The sequence below is a fragment of the Pleurodeles waltl genome, chromosome 10 (assembly GCF_031143425.1).
Source record: "Pleurodeles waltl isolate 20211129_DDA chromosome 10, aPleWal1.hap1.20221129, whole genome shotgun sequence".
In the NCBI taxonomy this organism is placed as follows: Eukaryota; Metazoa; Chordata; class Amphibia; order Caudata; family Salamandridae; genus Pleurodeles; species Pleurodeles waltl.
The window spans coordinates 847,150,895-847,167,276 of NC_090449.1; the positions used below are offsets into that span (position 1 = coordinate 847,150,895).

Below are 16,382 nucleotides of genomic sequence, written 5' to 3' on the forward strand. Positions count from 1 at the left end.
TTTACTATTTTAACTGTACCTATTGGTCTGCTACTATTTCAACCATAAGAGACATCTAGCCTTACAAAGGATTTTCTTGGAATATAATTCAAGCAACTGTGTTGCTGTTATATTGTAAGGATTACAAAAATCATATTAATAATAAACTGCATGTTTATAAAATGAGACTGCTCCTGAAACTGAAGTAATTGTAGTCCCCTCAGAGACATGGCTATGTCTTTAGCTTTTCTGCATCCCTTGCGTGCCCTACTTGCCACATCTCAAACCCCAAAGGTAGGTGTGTGCCTAGATAAAGCACTGTGACAGCACTCAGAAGGCTAAACCTAGAGATCAAGTTGAAGTTCCTCTGTTACATTGGTTCCTCCTAGCTCACTCTCAGAAAGTCAAATCTCTCTGGATCTCTCTCAGTTCTAGGAAGGACAAGACTGCATTACAGGCAGATTTGCAGGCGCATTAGACTGAAGCAACTCTGACAGAAAGAGCAGACATTAGGTGATGACCCTTCACCCCTGGGAGACTGGCTTTCAAGCAGATACCAGCCTAGTTTTACAAATAACAAAACTAGTTTGGGTCCTCCTCAGACCACTCTCCAGACACAGCCAGCGTGTACATTGTTCCTTCTCACTTCAGGTACGACTGTGGCTGGCTCTAACTTGGGGCACCCACAACATTAGCAAAATGAGGTGTGATGTTTCTGCAAGTGGCAGTAATCACCCAGCTAGGGGAGTAATCAGGAACAAACATAATGGCAAGTCAATCTGGAGATTTTCTCCCTCATCCACTAAATGGTGGTGCTTATGAAGCACTAAGCTCCTTCCTAATAAGAGAACTCCTTGAATTTCTGAAGGGGTCCATGTCTCCATCCTCCTCACTTCAGTGTCTGAATCAGCTTCCTCGAGCCACAGGAAAGTGGGCTGTATAATTCCTATCCTGGAAGAACAGTCCTCACCCTCCATTTTGTGTTGTGTCTGGCCAGGGGCATGAAAATGGATCACACAGACCTTAGTCCTCAGGGGCACTAACAAATACAATCTATTGCTACACTTGTCTTACACACACTACATATGCACAAGCACTTGACATACACATAGGATGCCGGGGCCAGATTCTGGAATTACACATAATAATGGATCACAAATGGAGCCAATAGTCCTCCACTTCCAGTGACACAGATGAAAAGGTGTGATTACATTATCGATCCTTCACACACACAATATGCAGCACTACTGCTTTAAACACTGTAACCCCAGGACATAAACATTATCCTTCTGCTATGATAAGGCGATGTTTGGTGTGCCCCTCCAGGCCAAAGCAATGATCCAGAGCTTGACATATTTAGGGAGAGGCCTAAGCCTCTGTGTGCACACACTTTGGCTAGTGTGGTGCTAGGGCCAGATAAAACTCAGGACACCAGGCACTCAGGGTAAAGGGTAAGGGAACATGCCCATTTACCTTGCAAGAGAAACAACATCTTTCATTCAAAGCTTTCAATCTACGCACAAAGCTGTTCACTTAGATCCCACTCACAACCTTTTAAAACATGCTATCTTTGCTAGGTGCAGCCATATATGTTGTTCTGCAGGATTTTTAAAAATATAAAAGTTTTAAAGTATGAAACTATAAAGTTTGACTGGGTGAGACAATCAAATGTAGTCCAGATGAGTGTGCTGGTGAGTCAACATTTCTTAGTCCCCTGGTCTGCCTATGAGATATTTCAGTGGATTTCCAGCATTCAGCCACAGTTCCTCAAACATCCTGTAGCAGATTTTAATACTGCTTGACTATTCTTTACTCCATAGCATTTTTCTATATGCAAAAGGAAATGTTCCACAGGGATGAACCTATGGCTTCATTTTAAACATGGCCATCAGTCTGTTCCGAAAATACCACTGGATTACTTTGCATCAGTTTATTTCTATTGATTTTTAATGCAACCATCATAATTCTAACAATGTAAGTGTCAAATTCCTGTTTTATTCAAACAATTTATCAACTTGTCGATTCATAAAGAGGGTATAGATCCTAGCCGTTGTTTTTGGTAACTGTAGGTCCTTGTTAAATGATGATTATAAATAACTCACCAAAATACATGCAGCGGCATTAGGGTCACTCATTTGTAAGATTTTTTACAAAGCTAGACAGGCTTTATATATGGAAGCTGTTGTTACAATATCGTTTGGCAGCTAATTAAGATTGTACAGTTAGGCATTTACAGGCAGTCAGGTGGCCCAATGCTCAGACATGACAACCAGTAAGCTTTTGATAGTATTATCAACTTAAATGTTGTTTGCCCAAGAATAAAATCTATGCCACAGGTACCTCTGCCTCATTAAAACTACACTAGTACTGCTAGCAGATTTGGAGAAAATCTCAGATAACTATTTAACCAGGGGCAGCTCCTCCATTAGGGCAGAGGAGCATTGCTCCCCGCCAGCAGCGGTAGCTGCCAAACCTTTAAAAGGAAAGGATAATAAACTTTGTTTATTATCCTTTCCTTTTAAAGGGGCGGGGACAACGGGGGTAAAGAGCAGCGAGGGGGAGTGCTCAGCACTCCCCCTCACTGCGCATGTATGTTTGGATGGCCGCCTCGGGCCGGCCAAACATCCATGCGCAGTAGGCTCTCTCAAGGCCAGCAACACAGTTGCTGGGCTTGAAAAAGCCTGCACAGGCTCCCAGTCTGCCTGCTTTGAGCAGCGTCATGATTGGCTGCAGGGCAGGCTGGTAGCCTGTGCCTGCAGCAGCAACGAGGGACAGAGGAGCAGTGCGTGGCGGAGAAGGTGAGTGTTATTCTTTTTATTTGTTCTTAAATTTTTATTTACAACCACCCCCTGCACGTGCCGCCTGCCACATACCTATTTTGTCGCGAGCCGCAACTGCATTTAACAGCAACTTTTGCCAGTCCACAGTAATGCAGCAAGTGTGGAAATAGAATGTTTGTGGAACACCTTTTTGGAAATAATCATATCCTTGCAGCTGTCTATTAATACCAATACACCCACATAGAAGATTTTTGGGATAGAATCATTGATAACATACCTCTGCGAATCTGACACACCCAACTCTGATAAGAATCACAGTGTCTGTCATTCCATGTATATCGACCATGCTCTGCGCAGAGTTCAATTCCAAGATGATTATTAGGTTCTCCGTAGCCCCAATTTTCATAAGCAAACTGTGGTAGGAAAAAAAAGGAATTTAAGGTTTTTTTAAAAAAACAAAATATTGATTATGCCTCTATTGTAACTTTCATTGGGCATTGATCACAATCAGTTCCATGGCAAGAGAAAGTGAATTTGAAAGAGATACGTTTGCTACTGTGAGTTAGTTTCATTGGGCGCTTGTCATCACACACAGAGTGCATGCTGAACCAATACTCTGGGGCAGTGATTCTTAACCGTTTGACCTCTTTTGACCTAAATAATAATTGCTAGATCAAGGGGACCCATATCGAGTCAAGTTTACAATCCGAGGACCGCACTGAGTCACTACTGGAATCTGAGGACTCTGGCCTAAATATTTTTGATGATTTAAATCACAAAACAATACAAAACAAATACAGAAACACGCATGCAAGTGTTCACCATGCAAATACACAAAAGATTACATATTTATTTTAATTCACAAACAAATGTAAAAAAAAAATCTAATTTTTAATAGGAAGTTTGGAGCTTTTCTAAATTTAGTGTTGATTTTCTGACCTTCTACTTCAAGCACTTCCACTGCTCCCACAAATCAATCTCTGGATACTATCTTAGTTTATACTCTCCAATTCCAAATTCTTTCATATTTAAAGAACATTTTAAAATGATCAATATTTGCAGGCCCCCTGAGAGCACTTTGAATACCCTGAAGGGGTCCCAGGACCACAGGTTTAGAACCACTGCTCTAGGACATCACTTTTCCATTGCAGTTGTCATGGTCCTTGTGAACATAAAATCACCATGGCCAGTAATCAACAAAGCTGCACATCATGTAACTTAGGTGAGATACAGGCAAAGACATCCACCCACTATGTGAGATATTTCAGAAACTACTCTGCTGCTCTTGACCATGCCCACCTTTCTGATATATCAAAAAGTGACATGATTGTCACTTATAGCTACAGAGATTGGAATGATGTAGAAAATATATATCCTGAATGTGTTTCTTTTTCCCCATAAAAATAGATAAGATATGATAAATAACACCAATGTATGGTGATCCATGAAACCGGTCTAAAATTACTTAAAATAGATACAGAATTTACCTCTGCCTAAATATGTTGCAATAGGCTGGTGAGTTGTTGGGACCCAAAGTTATATACAGATATATATATCATTGAAAATGCAATCACAAGTCATCAATGATCTGAATGCAGGCAAATTAGGAAACACAAATAATAATGGATTGGCAAACAACTGACACAATAACATTCAGCCCATAATACGGTCGTAACAGACTGAAAACCAAGTGATTCACACGCCAGTCTTGATATGATGGGAAGCAATGTAGCCCCAGTGGGTGCCATCTTAGGTTGGTATGTTGATATATATATATATATATATATATATATATATATATATATAGATACATATGTATGTGTGTATATATATATGTATATATATATATATACACACACACACACATATACTTAAAGTGTGTATCTGGCTTACCCTGACCACAGTGGTGGTTCCCGCTTGTGCAGGATGCATGCTATGACAACCAGAAACCCCATTTCTAACAGTAATTCTCTTTCAATGCTACAAGCATTTAGCAAACTGACATTCTCACAAGATACCAATTTTGTGGAGTAGATTGACCAGCAAGATGTCACCAGTGACGTCATATGTGATGTTGTCAATGATGTCATTTAAATTGTAATCAGTGACATCATACATCATTGACCACGCCATAAGTGATGCAATGTTTGTGGTCATAGGCAGTACATGGAGAGTTATACTTAATTCAGTTAACTATAATTTGGTGGTTAAGTGTTTTTTGAGTTTAAAATATATTCCAAATTATAACTGGAACTAACTACAATGTAATTTTAGCTTATGTTTTGTATACATATATATATATATATATATATATATATATATATATATATATATATATATATAAATGTAAAAAACAAAGGAGAACTCTGGGAAGTTCTCAATTTTAGGTGGAGAGCTGCTCTAGTAAAGAGCACCCTGCAACACCAGCGACACTCTAGATTTGCTCACCTCAAATGTCTGCTTATCTAGGAAAGTTTTTAAGCATAGGATCAGCACAGTGCTATCCTCGCCGGGCTAGATAGTGACAAAGTCTTTTGCCATTTGTACAGCAAAATCTTTAAGCATAGGATTGACACAGTGTCATCCTCGCCGAGCTGTAAAATGACAAAAGCCATTTACCACTCCAGGCACAGTATTACATCTTTGGACTGGTCAAATACCGTCCAAGCCAACCTGGAATGAATAAAGCAACCCCTGACAAGTGTTTTGCTCTCATTAGAGCTCTTCAGAGGGGTATAGCTTTGTCCAGACACAAGGGAGCACCCAGTATAAGTCAAACAATGCCCTTTCAGGGTTAGAGTGAAGATTTAAAACATGTCTGTATAATGGAAGTAAATAAATGGTGGAAAATGACTACTTTGCAGAAGTATATAGAGTAGAAAAGAGTACCATGGGGTCTGAGAGTTTTAATAATATCCACTTTAAATGATCTGGATGAGTGTCTTATTAAAAGCTGGCAAAACAACACAAATGATTCTTTCTTTAAATTAATGAGGACTCTGATCATACATGCGGAGAGGAAATTAGAGAAATTGGTTGTGAATATCAAAGTATTAGAAGAAGAGCTGGAAAAACATACCATAACTGAATAAATCAAAGTGGCTCTATAACAGATGGAAAAGAGAATCAATAAACATGAGTCAGAAGTCCAAAAGAAAAAGTCTAAAAACTTAAGGAGGGACAGAATAGATTATACTTGTGGCAGCATCTATACGTCACCAGAAAATATGATCTTCTCAGGATCAGAGTTGCAATGGATAAACTCACTGACCAGGCAGCACCAAGAACAACAGATAGTTCTAATGTAAGCTCTGTGGAAGAGGAGCCTAATGTCACCAATTTTGGATTTGTCCTGGGAACTGAGGTTACTGCAAATGGTGATGAGACAGAGAGGAAGAGGGAGAGGAACCATTCCTGAAAGAAGGCAATACAGAAGCAAGCCAAGAGCTGGAGGACCAGGAGATGAAGGAAAATCAATATCAAAAGGTAAAAAGAAAAAGTAAAATTGAGAAGGAGGTTGACTAAGGAGAATCTAGTCATCAATCTATCCTCCAAAATGCTTAGCTCCAACCAATTGAAGGTCCTCAATAAAGGCTTTTCATTTTGCTCAGATACGAAAATCTACTCAGCTAATTTACATATTGATCTATATAAATTTTGTCAAAAATTGAAGAGCCATTTCAAGACCCATCATCCCAAAAACAAAAGTGATACATGGAGCCAGTTGTAAACTTCAGATACTACTGTAAAGGACTTAGCAGCCCTGAGAACACCAGTTGAATTAGAAAAAGAATCAGACGGGAACACCAGGGCTAGGATGCAACCAGAGTTATCTGATGAACAATTCTGTAAAGAACTGGTCTCATTTCTTGGAGGGCGGTGATAGTGGATTGAAACCTCAGTCAACCTTCTACCCACAGTTACTACCTGGCAATAAAATTGACCACTTTCAAGAGCTAGTGATAGAAGAAGTGAATCATTTGATTCATATGCAACAACCAACACAAAAATTGAGGAATCTGACCCAAGAAGAACATATAGCCTTGAAAGAGTTGAAGTAAGATTCTACAATTGTAATTAAGGCATCGGATAAGGTGGTAACATTGTGGTTCAGGATAGCTCTGGCTACACAGCAGAAGCAATGAGACAATTGAGTAATGATCAACATTATGAAAAATTAAAAGAGAATCCAATAAAAGCTATAACTGCTGAATACCATTGGAAATTACAGGAATAGCTGAATTTAGTTCTCTTTGATGTGGAAGAATATAAATATGTAAAGGTTAAACATCCCATCACCCATACATTATACTTCCTTCCAAAGGTACACACATTTAATGACCATTGGGTCATTGCTCGAAAAAACATCAAGGTTCATTGACACTTTTGTGATTGATCATGTCAACTCCTTGCCCTCCTTTCAACATGATATAATGAATTTGTTTTTAGCTAAAATTCATGATATCCCTTGGTAAGAAAACTACTAAATGGCAATGACTGATGTTACACCATTATAGACATGCATTCAACATGATGACAGTGTAACGGCTGTTAAATACTTTGTACGAGCTAGATCTACCAGTTACTTGGAACACTCAAATATGCTTATAGAAATTATATTTTGGCGTCATGCACAATGTGTTCATATGCAATAGTGAGTACTATTTACAGAGACGTGGCACAGCCATTGGGACCTCCTTCACCCCGACCTATGCTACCTCTTGATGGGGTTTTGGGACGCTGAAACGGTATGGAGAGAAGAAAATCATAACACTTTGCAACACATGATTTTATGGATGAGGTTTATTGATGACCTTTTCCTAATATAGGAGGGTGGCATGAAGCGTCTACAAAATTCTAGAATACCCATAATTTGAATTTCACCTTCTCTGTCATTTCAGAATATGTCACTTTCTTAGATGTTGGGATATTTGTAACAGATATGAGGCTATGCACAAAAATCCATTGGAAAGCAACCTTGTGCAATAGTATCCTCCACGCAAACAGTGGCTATGCGAAAAAACCTTAAGTGGAGCATCCCATATGGGGAAATGTTGAGAGCTAAAATAAACTGTTCTGAGCCTGAGGATATAGAAGAGCAGATACAAGAAATAAAACACAGTTTCTATCTAGAGGCTACCCAATAGGGGTGCTGCATGATGCTATGCGATGAGTAAGGAATCGGCCAAGAGAAGAACTTCTTGTTACCCGCAGAAAAATTCCAGCAAAGGAAGATAAAATATGAATGATCATGGACTTCAACTGTAGACAGAAGCAGCACACAGAGATCTTACATCGCAATTGAAAATACTTCAATCAGATGAAACACTGAGAGGAATATTCAGAGACTATCCAAGCATAACCTACAGGAAAGCGGCCTTCATAGAGGACTATCTCACGCAAAGCCATTTCTCTGTAAAGAAACCAGTGTTTACAAACTGGCTCAATACATCAGGCTTTTGGCGCTGCACTAAGTGAAGGGCATGTCAGCACGGTATAAATAGTACAACATGCAGACTTCAAAATGGAAGACTGGGGAAAATTCATGAACTTATCACATGTAAAACTAAGTTTGTGGTTTATGTATTGGAATTCCCCTGTGGGAAGGTATGTGTGGGGAGTACTATAAAGAAGCTAAAATTGAGAATCTTACAACATTTACAAGCCATAAAAGATGCAGACTTTTCCTATCCAGTAGCTAAACACTTTTGTGAAAAGCATAATGGAGATAATAAAGAGCATAGGTCATTTGGGATTAAACAAATTAAAATAGAAGAACAGGGAAGGGACAGAAAACTAGCCCTTAGGAAGACAGAATCTTGTTTAATAATATTATTGGGACACAATCTTGATGCTGAACTACATGTACAATTGTGATGTTCCCAATATGAAATCCTGTTTTCTACCTTTAACTCATGACATCTGAGAAATCATGGCTGTGGCAATGAATATTACCACATGTTGAGGACTAGGTGAGATTGTAAATTAATCTCTGAGGGATTAACTTTTGGCTTCCTGTAGGAATGATCATGCATTTGTAAAAATTTAGACTTTCCTTATATTTCACAATGTTTATTGTTAGAAATGGGGTATCTGGTTGGCAGTCAGTTTGCATTCTGTCCAAGCAGGAAGCCTCACTCTAGTCAGGGAAAGGGAGATACACAGCTCAGTTAACCACAGCTCACCCCCTTTGTAGCTTGGCACAAGCTGTCAGGCTTATCTCAGACACAAGGTGTAAAGTATTCGTACAGACACACAGAGTAACACAGTGAAAACACCAAAAAAGAACTCACCACCAGTTTAGAAAAATAGTCAATAAATCAAACAAGACCAAAAGAACAAAAATCCAATATACACAAGCAAAGGTATGTATTTTCAAACGTTAAACTTGAATATAGCGCTTAGAAACACAAATGCTTCAGTTTAGAGTTGTTGCGTTGCTGTGACAGAGTCGTTCCCAACAATCCGACGCCAATGGCACTGGTCACGGAGTCACATGGACCCCCAGGTACAGTACCTTTGGTAAAGAAGAACCAAACTGGTACAAGGAGTTGGATAGGAGAGGCGTCGCTGGATTTGGTGCAGCGTTGGGTCCTTACTGTGGAGCAGGGGAGGTGATGCAGTGTTGGTGCAAAGCGTCGGTTCCTTAAACTCCAGCAGGGTCGATGTCTGGTGGGTCAAGCCGTGGTGGGGTGACCTCACAGGATTGTGGTCATGCCAAGGGGCTGTGGCCACCGCAGCAGAGTCGGGTGTTACTGACGTCAGTGACACACACTCGAGACCCACGAAGTCACAGGACATCAGAGGGCTGCATTGGCATCAGGACTGCAATGTCAGCGGGGTCGTTGCACTCCAGCGGAGAACACAGCTTCGGTTGCAGGCAATGTCACGGTCTCAAGCAGCGGTGTTGGTCCCGGAGTCATCCGGAGTCGGTGCACTGTTTTTTCTTGTGTTTCAACCAGCAGTCACGTCCATGGGCCCAGAGACTGGAGTAGGCACCACCTGGTGAGCTAGGATCCACAGCAAGTAGACCCAGAGCTGGTAAGTGAAGTCTTTGCTGTCCCTGAGACTTCTTAACAGGAGGCAAGCTCAATCCAAGCTCTTGGAGACACTTGACCAGCAGAATTTTAGAAAGCAGAGTCCAGTTCCTTTCCTCTTAGGCAGAAGCAGCAGCAGCAGCGGGCCAGAACAGCAAAGCAACAGGCCGAGTGGCAGGTCCTCTTCAAGCATCAAGCTCTTCTCCTTGGCAGAGGTTCTTCTTGGTCCAGAAGTGTTCTAAAATCTGGGGTTCTGGGTTCACTACTTATTTCGGACTTTGAAGTCGGCAAACTTCAAAGGAAAGTCTCTGTTGTTCACAAGTCCCTGCCTTGCCCAGGTCTGGCTCCAGACACACACCAGGGGTTTGGAGACTGCATTGTGTGAGTGTAGGCACAGCCCTTTCAGGTGTAAGTGTAAGATTCTCCCTCCCCACTCTAGGCCAGTAGACTGATCTCCCTTTGTGTCACTGTCTAAAGGGAATTCACAACAGCCCAACTGTCAGTCTGACCAAGACGTGGAATACACAAGCAGGCAGAGGCACAGAGTGGTTAAGCAAGAAAATACCCACTTTCTAAAAGTGGCATTTCCAAAATGACAATCTAAAAACCAACTTTACCAAAACATGCATTTTTAAATCATGAGTTCAGATACTCCAAACTCCACATCCTTATCTCATTCCAATGGGAAACTGCACAAGATATTTAAAGGCAGTCCCCATGTTAACCTTTGAGGGAGATAGGTCTGGCAACATTGAAAACTGAGTTTGGCAGTATTTCACTGTCAGGGCATGGAAACCACATCAGTCCATATCCTAACTTTAACATATACTGCACCCTGCACACACAGACACTGCAGTGGCAGGTCTGAGCATTGTTTGCAGGACTACTCGTGTGGGTGGCACAATCAGTGCTGCAGGATCACTAGCTGCATTTGATTTACAGGCCTGCGCACCTCTAGTGTACTTTATTAGGGGCTTACTAGGGGCTTACTAGTAAATAAAATGTGCCAATCAGGCATAAACCAATCCCCAACACAATTTAAACAGAGAGTAAATGTGCTTTAGCACTAGTTAGCGATGGTAAAGTGCCCAGAGCCCTAAAGTCAACACATCTAACATTTATGATAGAGCTCTATAAGAAACTATTAGTTTTTATGTATTTTCTCCCTTTCTCAATGCAATGCTGCTATTGGGTGTGTCATCAAAGATATCTGGCTAAAAATGCGCAAAGGTATAAGAGACGGAAATCAGTGTTAAGTAATATGCACTTTTTCTATATAGGTATGAAGAGGGATTTGATTGTGAAGTTCTACCTGAGGAGTAGATTTTAGGGCAAGCAGAAATTAAGTTGGTTTTGAAGAATTTACCTGGCTGATTATTTGGCAAGAAGAGTATTTTTAAATAACACTTATACCATACAAGCAACCTCTGCATATGTAGTTTGGAAGAAATAACACCCATTATTTTGTGGATTTGAATATATGTTTTATTGTACTTTACACATTATTCCTGTCCTCTAATTAACTAGGCAGGTGTGACGCATGTAATGTCTCAAGAACCTTCCATTTCGCATTTTCTGCACTCTGTTGCTAATTTGCACAAGTGCTTTATGTAAACTGCTTTTTATTGAGTCTTTATTGAGTCGTCTAAATAAACTTGACATCAGCTGCAGTCTTTGCACATAAGCATACTTTGCATGGGCAGTATTTGGAAAGAATAGATCTCTAGCACTTGATCGTTAGTTGGTAAGAATGATGCTGGATGTGATATATGCATTTTATGTAATCAAACAACTTTCTCATCTCATATTTTCTGCACTTTAATTGCCAATTTGCACATGTGCTTTATGTAATCTTCTCTTTATTGAGCTGCTTAATTATATATGGGTTTGCACTGCAGGTTTTGCACAGTAACAACTTTTTGCACCGGTACCTCCTGGACAGTAGAGAGCTTTAGCACATTATTGTCAGTTTTATCAATGATGTTTGCAGTCCATTTTTTAGATGGAGTCAACTAATTTGTAACTTTTGCATGATGGCATCTTTTGCACAAAATCAGTTCCAGGAAGTAAAATGTATTTGGTAACCTGTTATGAGTTTTATGGTGCACTGTGCACTTTATAGACTAGATTTTCGAATGGCATAGTTGATACAATTCGGGTAATGTTTCCCTTTTCCTTCCCCCCCTTCATTCATATATCTTCTGTACTTTACATTGGTAACTAACACTGATGGTACCACATAAGATTATATGGAAGGACAAATGTGAGAATTTTTTGCACTGTCTCTAATTTAAATTACATGCAACAGGCATTTCGTGCTTGTCATAAGAGTACTTCTAGAAGTGTAATTGCAATTAATTATGAATTGGGTCAGGGATCCCCTGCATATTACTAAGAGTCACTCCTTGTTGACTTGTGTAATTCAACATTTGTATGTCATAATATGATTGTTTTGAATATATTTTTTATTTTATAACATTTTGTCTGCACATGGATTGGTTTGTATCTACATCTTGCTTATTGGTGGAAAGTGAATTTTTGGTAAGGGCAGGTAAGTACCTACACCTAGCAATAGGACACTAGCCCCTACTTAGGTTTCCATAAATTAAATCCAGCTCAACCCTTGGTAGCTTGGCAACGAACGACAAGGCTTAACTTAAGAGACAAGTGTGTAAAGCATTTAAAAATCACAAAACAGTAAATGAGTAAAACACAAAACACAATAAAACTCCAACACCAATTTATAGGAATAGATTGTATTTTTATATTTAAAATGACACCAAAATGATTAAAATCAGATGAGAGGAACCGGAGATATTCATTTTTAAAGAATTACGTTTTCTAGTGCATAGAAGCAACTAGCGCTCAAAGGGTTAAAAAAAAAGGTCACACTGGACAGGGACAAGGTCCAGAGTTCCAGGCCGTCCACGAGGTGACCATGTTACACTTACTTTCAGAAGTGTTTCTTGATTCAGGAAAGTGGTCCACAGCACCAGCCAAGAGTTCATATGCTCTGGTTTGCCTCTTGGGGTCTGGGACTACAACTCCCACAGTGCACCTCTTTAATTTATGGAGTTGCTCTAAACATCTCTAAACTTCTGGATCTTTTACCAGAGGTCCTTTGTGTGTCCTTGAAGTGTCCATAACTTGATCCAAGGTTCCAGAAGCTCTGAGTTGCCTCTTGGGAGTTGGGACGGTCAAAATCCTCAAATGGCCACTGGAGGCTGGTCAGCTGGGCTCTGCTTGTAGGACTTGATGCAGGGGACTCTGGGCAGCTCCTCTGAACCTGTAGCAAATAGGGAGTCCCTTCTTGAAGCAGTTGAAGGCAGGCAAAGTCCTTTTAGTGGTGGTGTAGTCCTTCAGAGTGTAATGTTCAGGTGCAGGTCAGGGGTCCAGCTGGGCAGTCCTTCTTCTTCTTTGTCTTGTCCCTTGTAGGGATCTGAGGTGTGGGTGCAACTCTGCCATATTTATCCTTGCTCTGGAGTGGAAAGCAGGGGGGTGACTGTCAAATCACAGGCAGGCTCCTTCCCTCTTTGATGATTGCTTCCTGGGAAGTCTGGCAAAATAAATAAATCCTAGGAAGCAATATTCTTCAAAAATCCATCATTGCTGAAACTACGTTTTGGAGGTTTGTTCTGGCTGAGCATACCCACTACTGTGGCTAAAAATCCTAAACACACCCCTCCCCTGCCCTCTCCTAATCTAATCAAGAGGACACCTAATTGTCTGGGGTTGCAGGAAATGGGGGAGGCGCTAAGCCCCTTCAGGTGTCCTTCCCTGCCTTTGAAGACCAGTTTGGCTGTTCATTCCCATCCTGTTTCACCATCTGCTGAGGCAGATCTCCTCCCCCAGACACATCCTTTGTGTTCAGCCCAGGCCACTTCACACCTCATCAGTTGGTTGCCTGGCTGCCAGAGGCGGGCCAATCAGAGAAGGGCACTACAGAGCAGAAGTTGGCAACTTTCAGATAGAGTTTTGAAACTCCTTATCTGAACTAATTATATTAAATCCAACAATGGCAAGTTGTGGGATTTATTATATCAATTAATTTGATACCAAACTCAAGGTATCTGTCTCTTATGGGGCCTTTGTTAATTAAAATAAAGTCCCCCCATTTTAGTTTATGGAGGCCTTTCACTACAGTGAGGGAAAAACAAATGTGGCTATTTTACCTCACCAGGGCTTATAAAACATATTTTACAAGGTCCCTGGTTATTGTTATATGGCACCCCAACCCTATTGGCACTTAGGGAACACCCTAGCGGTGACATATGTAAAAATAAGGTAGTTTAAGATTTTTGAAGTACTTTTAATTCCAAAGACACATTTTTATCTAACTTTAATTTAAAAGCAGCCAGCAAGGCAGGCCTGCCTTTAAAATGACCCTGGACACCTCAGCAGTGCGCAACCTATATGGGGTCCCTAAACCTACATGCCCTGCAATATACTAGGGACTCTGAGGACGGTTGACATAGCCAATTATATTTAGCCTAATTTGCTTACTCATTTTACACAGAGCACAGGCCCTAGAACTGGTTGGCAGTACCCAGGGCACCCTCAGAGTCAGCAAAAAAGTGAAAAATGGGGGCAAAAAGTTAGGGGGCCTCTACAATCAGCCTTGCTTTCTCACACTTATATTTAGTATTTTTGTACTTTACAGTAATATGAATGGAATTATTGCATGTGATTTGTGCAAGTAAGCAGGGAGACATGTACGTTTCAGTCATTGTTTTTAATCAACAGGAATGTGGGATTGCTCTGTGGGAGCACCTTAAATGGGACAATCTGGGAAAGAGGGACTATGGTCTAACTCCGAAACACGTTGACATTTGCACTGATGGTGTTATATTGAATAAATATACACAAAACCCTTTAGAATCTGTAGTGCAGTATGTTCCGGTTTGGAAGGTTTCGATTGGATGTTTTGTTTTATATATATTTACTTCAAAAAAACAAAGGTTACAGGGATGTTATAGTTAGACTAATATTTTACACATACAAAAGCAACACAAATTCACCAGTTATAGTTAGAGTTCCCTCAAGTAACTATACCTAAAAAAAAGACGGCAGCGAGTCCAGCGGGACTCAAACCCTGCCTGCATAGTGTGAAGGTCTAGCCACCTTCACATTGAGCTATTGTTTTTTCTTTTTTTTAGCCCTTTATTGGCTATCTGGGACCAAGGCCCCCTACCCCACGGTCCCTCTATATTTATTTATTTTTAAAAATATTTTACCGAAATCTGGCATGGCGGGGGAAGCCTTAAGGCTTTCCTCACAGTTCCATTGTTTCAGCAAGCATGGAGCCTCTTTAACAGCAGCTCCATGCTTGCTGAAGCATTTCATCTGTGTCCCCTGCACATGTGCAGGGGACAGAGAGTAAAGCTTTGGTTTTTGACAGGAGGACCTGTCAAAAACCAAAGCAAACAACAAACAGCTTGACGCCAGTCCCTCACACACTCTACTGTCTGTGATCCTTGCTCTCGAAGTGGTCTTAGTATGTCCTGGGTGGTGGTCCCCAGGGCAGCAGAGTGGGCACATGTGGACCCCCCCTGCACATTGAATTACAGCCCTGAGGAGGTGGTGATCCCAAGGGCAATGGGGAGGAACGCAGCCCCCACACATTTATCATAAGTCCCAGGGAGGTGGCAGTCCCCGGGCCAGGGGATGGGGCGAGGAGGCCCCCCTGGATTTTTAAACAAATACCCCCGGGACTTGGACCACCCGGGAGCTTTATAATAATGAAGCACAGGATCCTGCGCTTTGTTTTGTTTTTTAAACTTTACAGCATATCACCGTGACACTGTCATAAAATAAAAATAAAAAAAAATTCGCCCTGGAAGGGTCTCTTTGGGATACCACCACCAGAGCAAATGAGTCAGGGTTTTCGTACTCTTGCCTCTTTTGTATATTTTTCATTTTTTTTCTGGGGCGTGGCTTTAGCCGAGTCCCAAGATGGCTGACAACAGCTTTTGTTGTTGAAGTGTTATCAGGCAATCAGTTCTCTGCACGAGATCGGGAAGGGTCGCAAATCCTTCGCATCCCTATATATAGCAGTTCCTCTAAAACTGCTGAACAGAATTACACCATAACAAAAATGGTCACTTTCTGGACCAAGATCTAACTTTTTCACAAATTTTATGCAAATCTGTCCAGTAGTTTTGGCGCTTTCACTGTTCAAAATCCCTATGGAAAATGAATGGGGAAAACATGTTTGGGGACCCCCCCCACTGACGGATCATCTCAAAACTTTCCTGACACCAGATGATGTGACCCGCAATTTTTTAGGAAAGTTTTGTGAAGATTCGTCAAGCGGTGGCCAACATATTGGCAAGCAAAAAAAAATTTTTTATATAGAAACTAGGTCTTAACTATTAGTACCTAGTGGCGACCACCACTAGGTAATATATATATATATATATATATATATATATATATATATATATATACAGTATATATATATATATACATATATATATATATATATATATTTATATATGAATAACATGAACTGTGGTCTCTGTGGAGAGGCCAGTACCTCCAAACACCTTACTATTCATCTCTGTTTGTTGTCTGGGTAGTTGTCTCT

The 16,382-nt window shown here is 40.7% G+C and overlaps 1 protein-coding gene across 1 annotated transcript in view; it reads right to left on the reverse strand.

Moving 5' to 3' along the window:
* The window catches only part of LOC138261947 (macrophage mannose receptor 1-like), a 683,716-nt gene that overhangs the window by 425,535 nt on the left and 241,799 nt on the right, over window positions 1–16,382 (reverse strand). Inside the window, exon 15 of the mRNA XM_069211540.1 lies at window positions 3,037–3,172. Within this exon, the coding sequence (XP_069067641.1) occupies window positions 3,037–3,172 (136 nt within the window). The remainder of the gene's footprint in view (window positions 1–3,036; window positions 3,173–16,382) is intronic.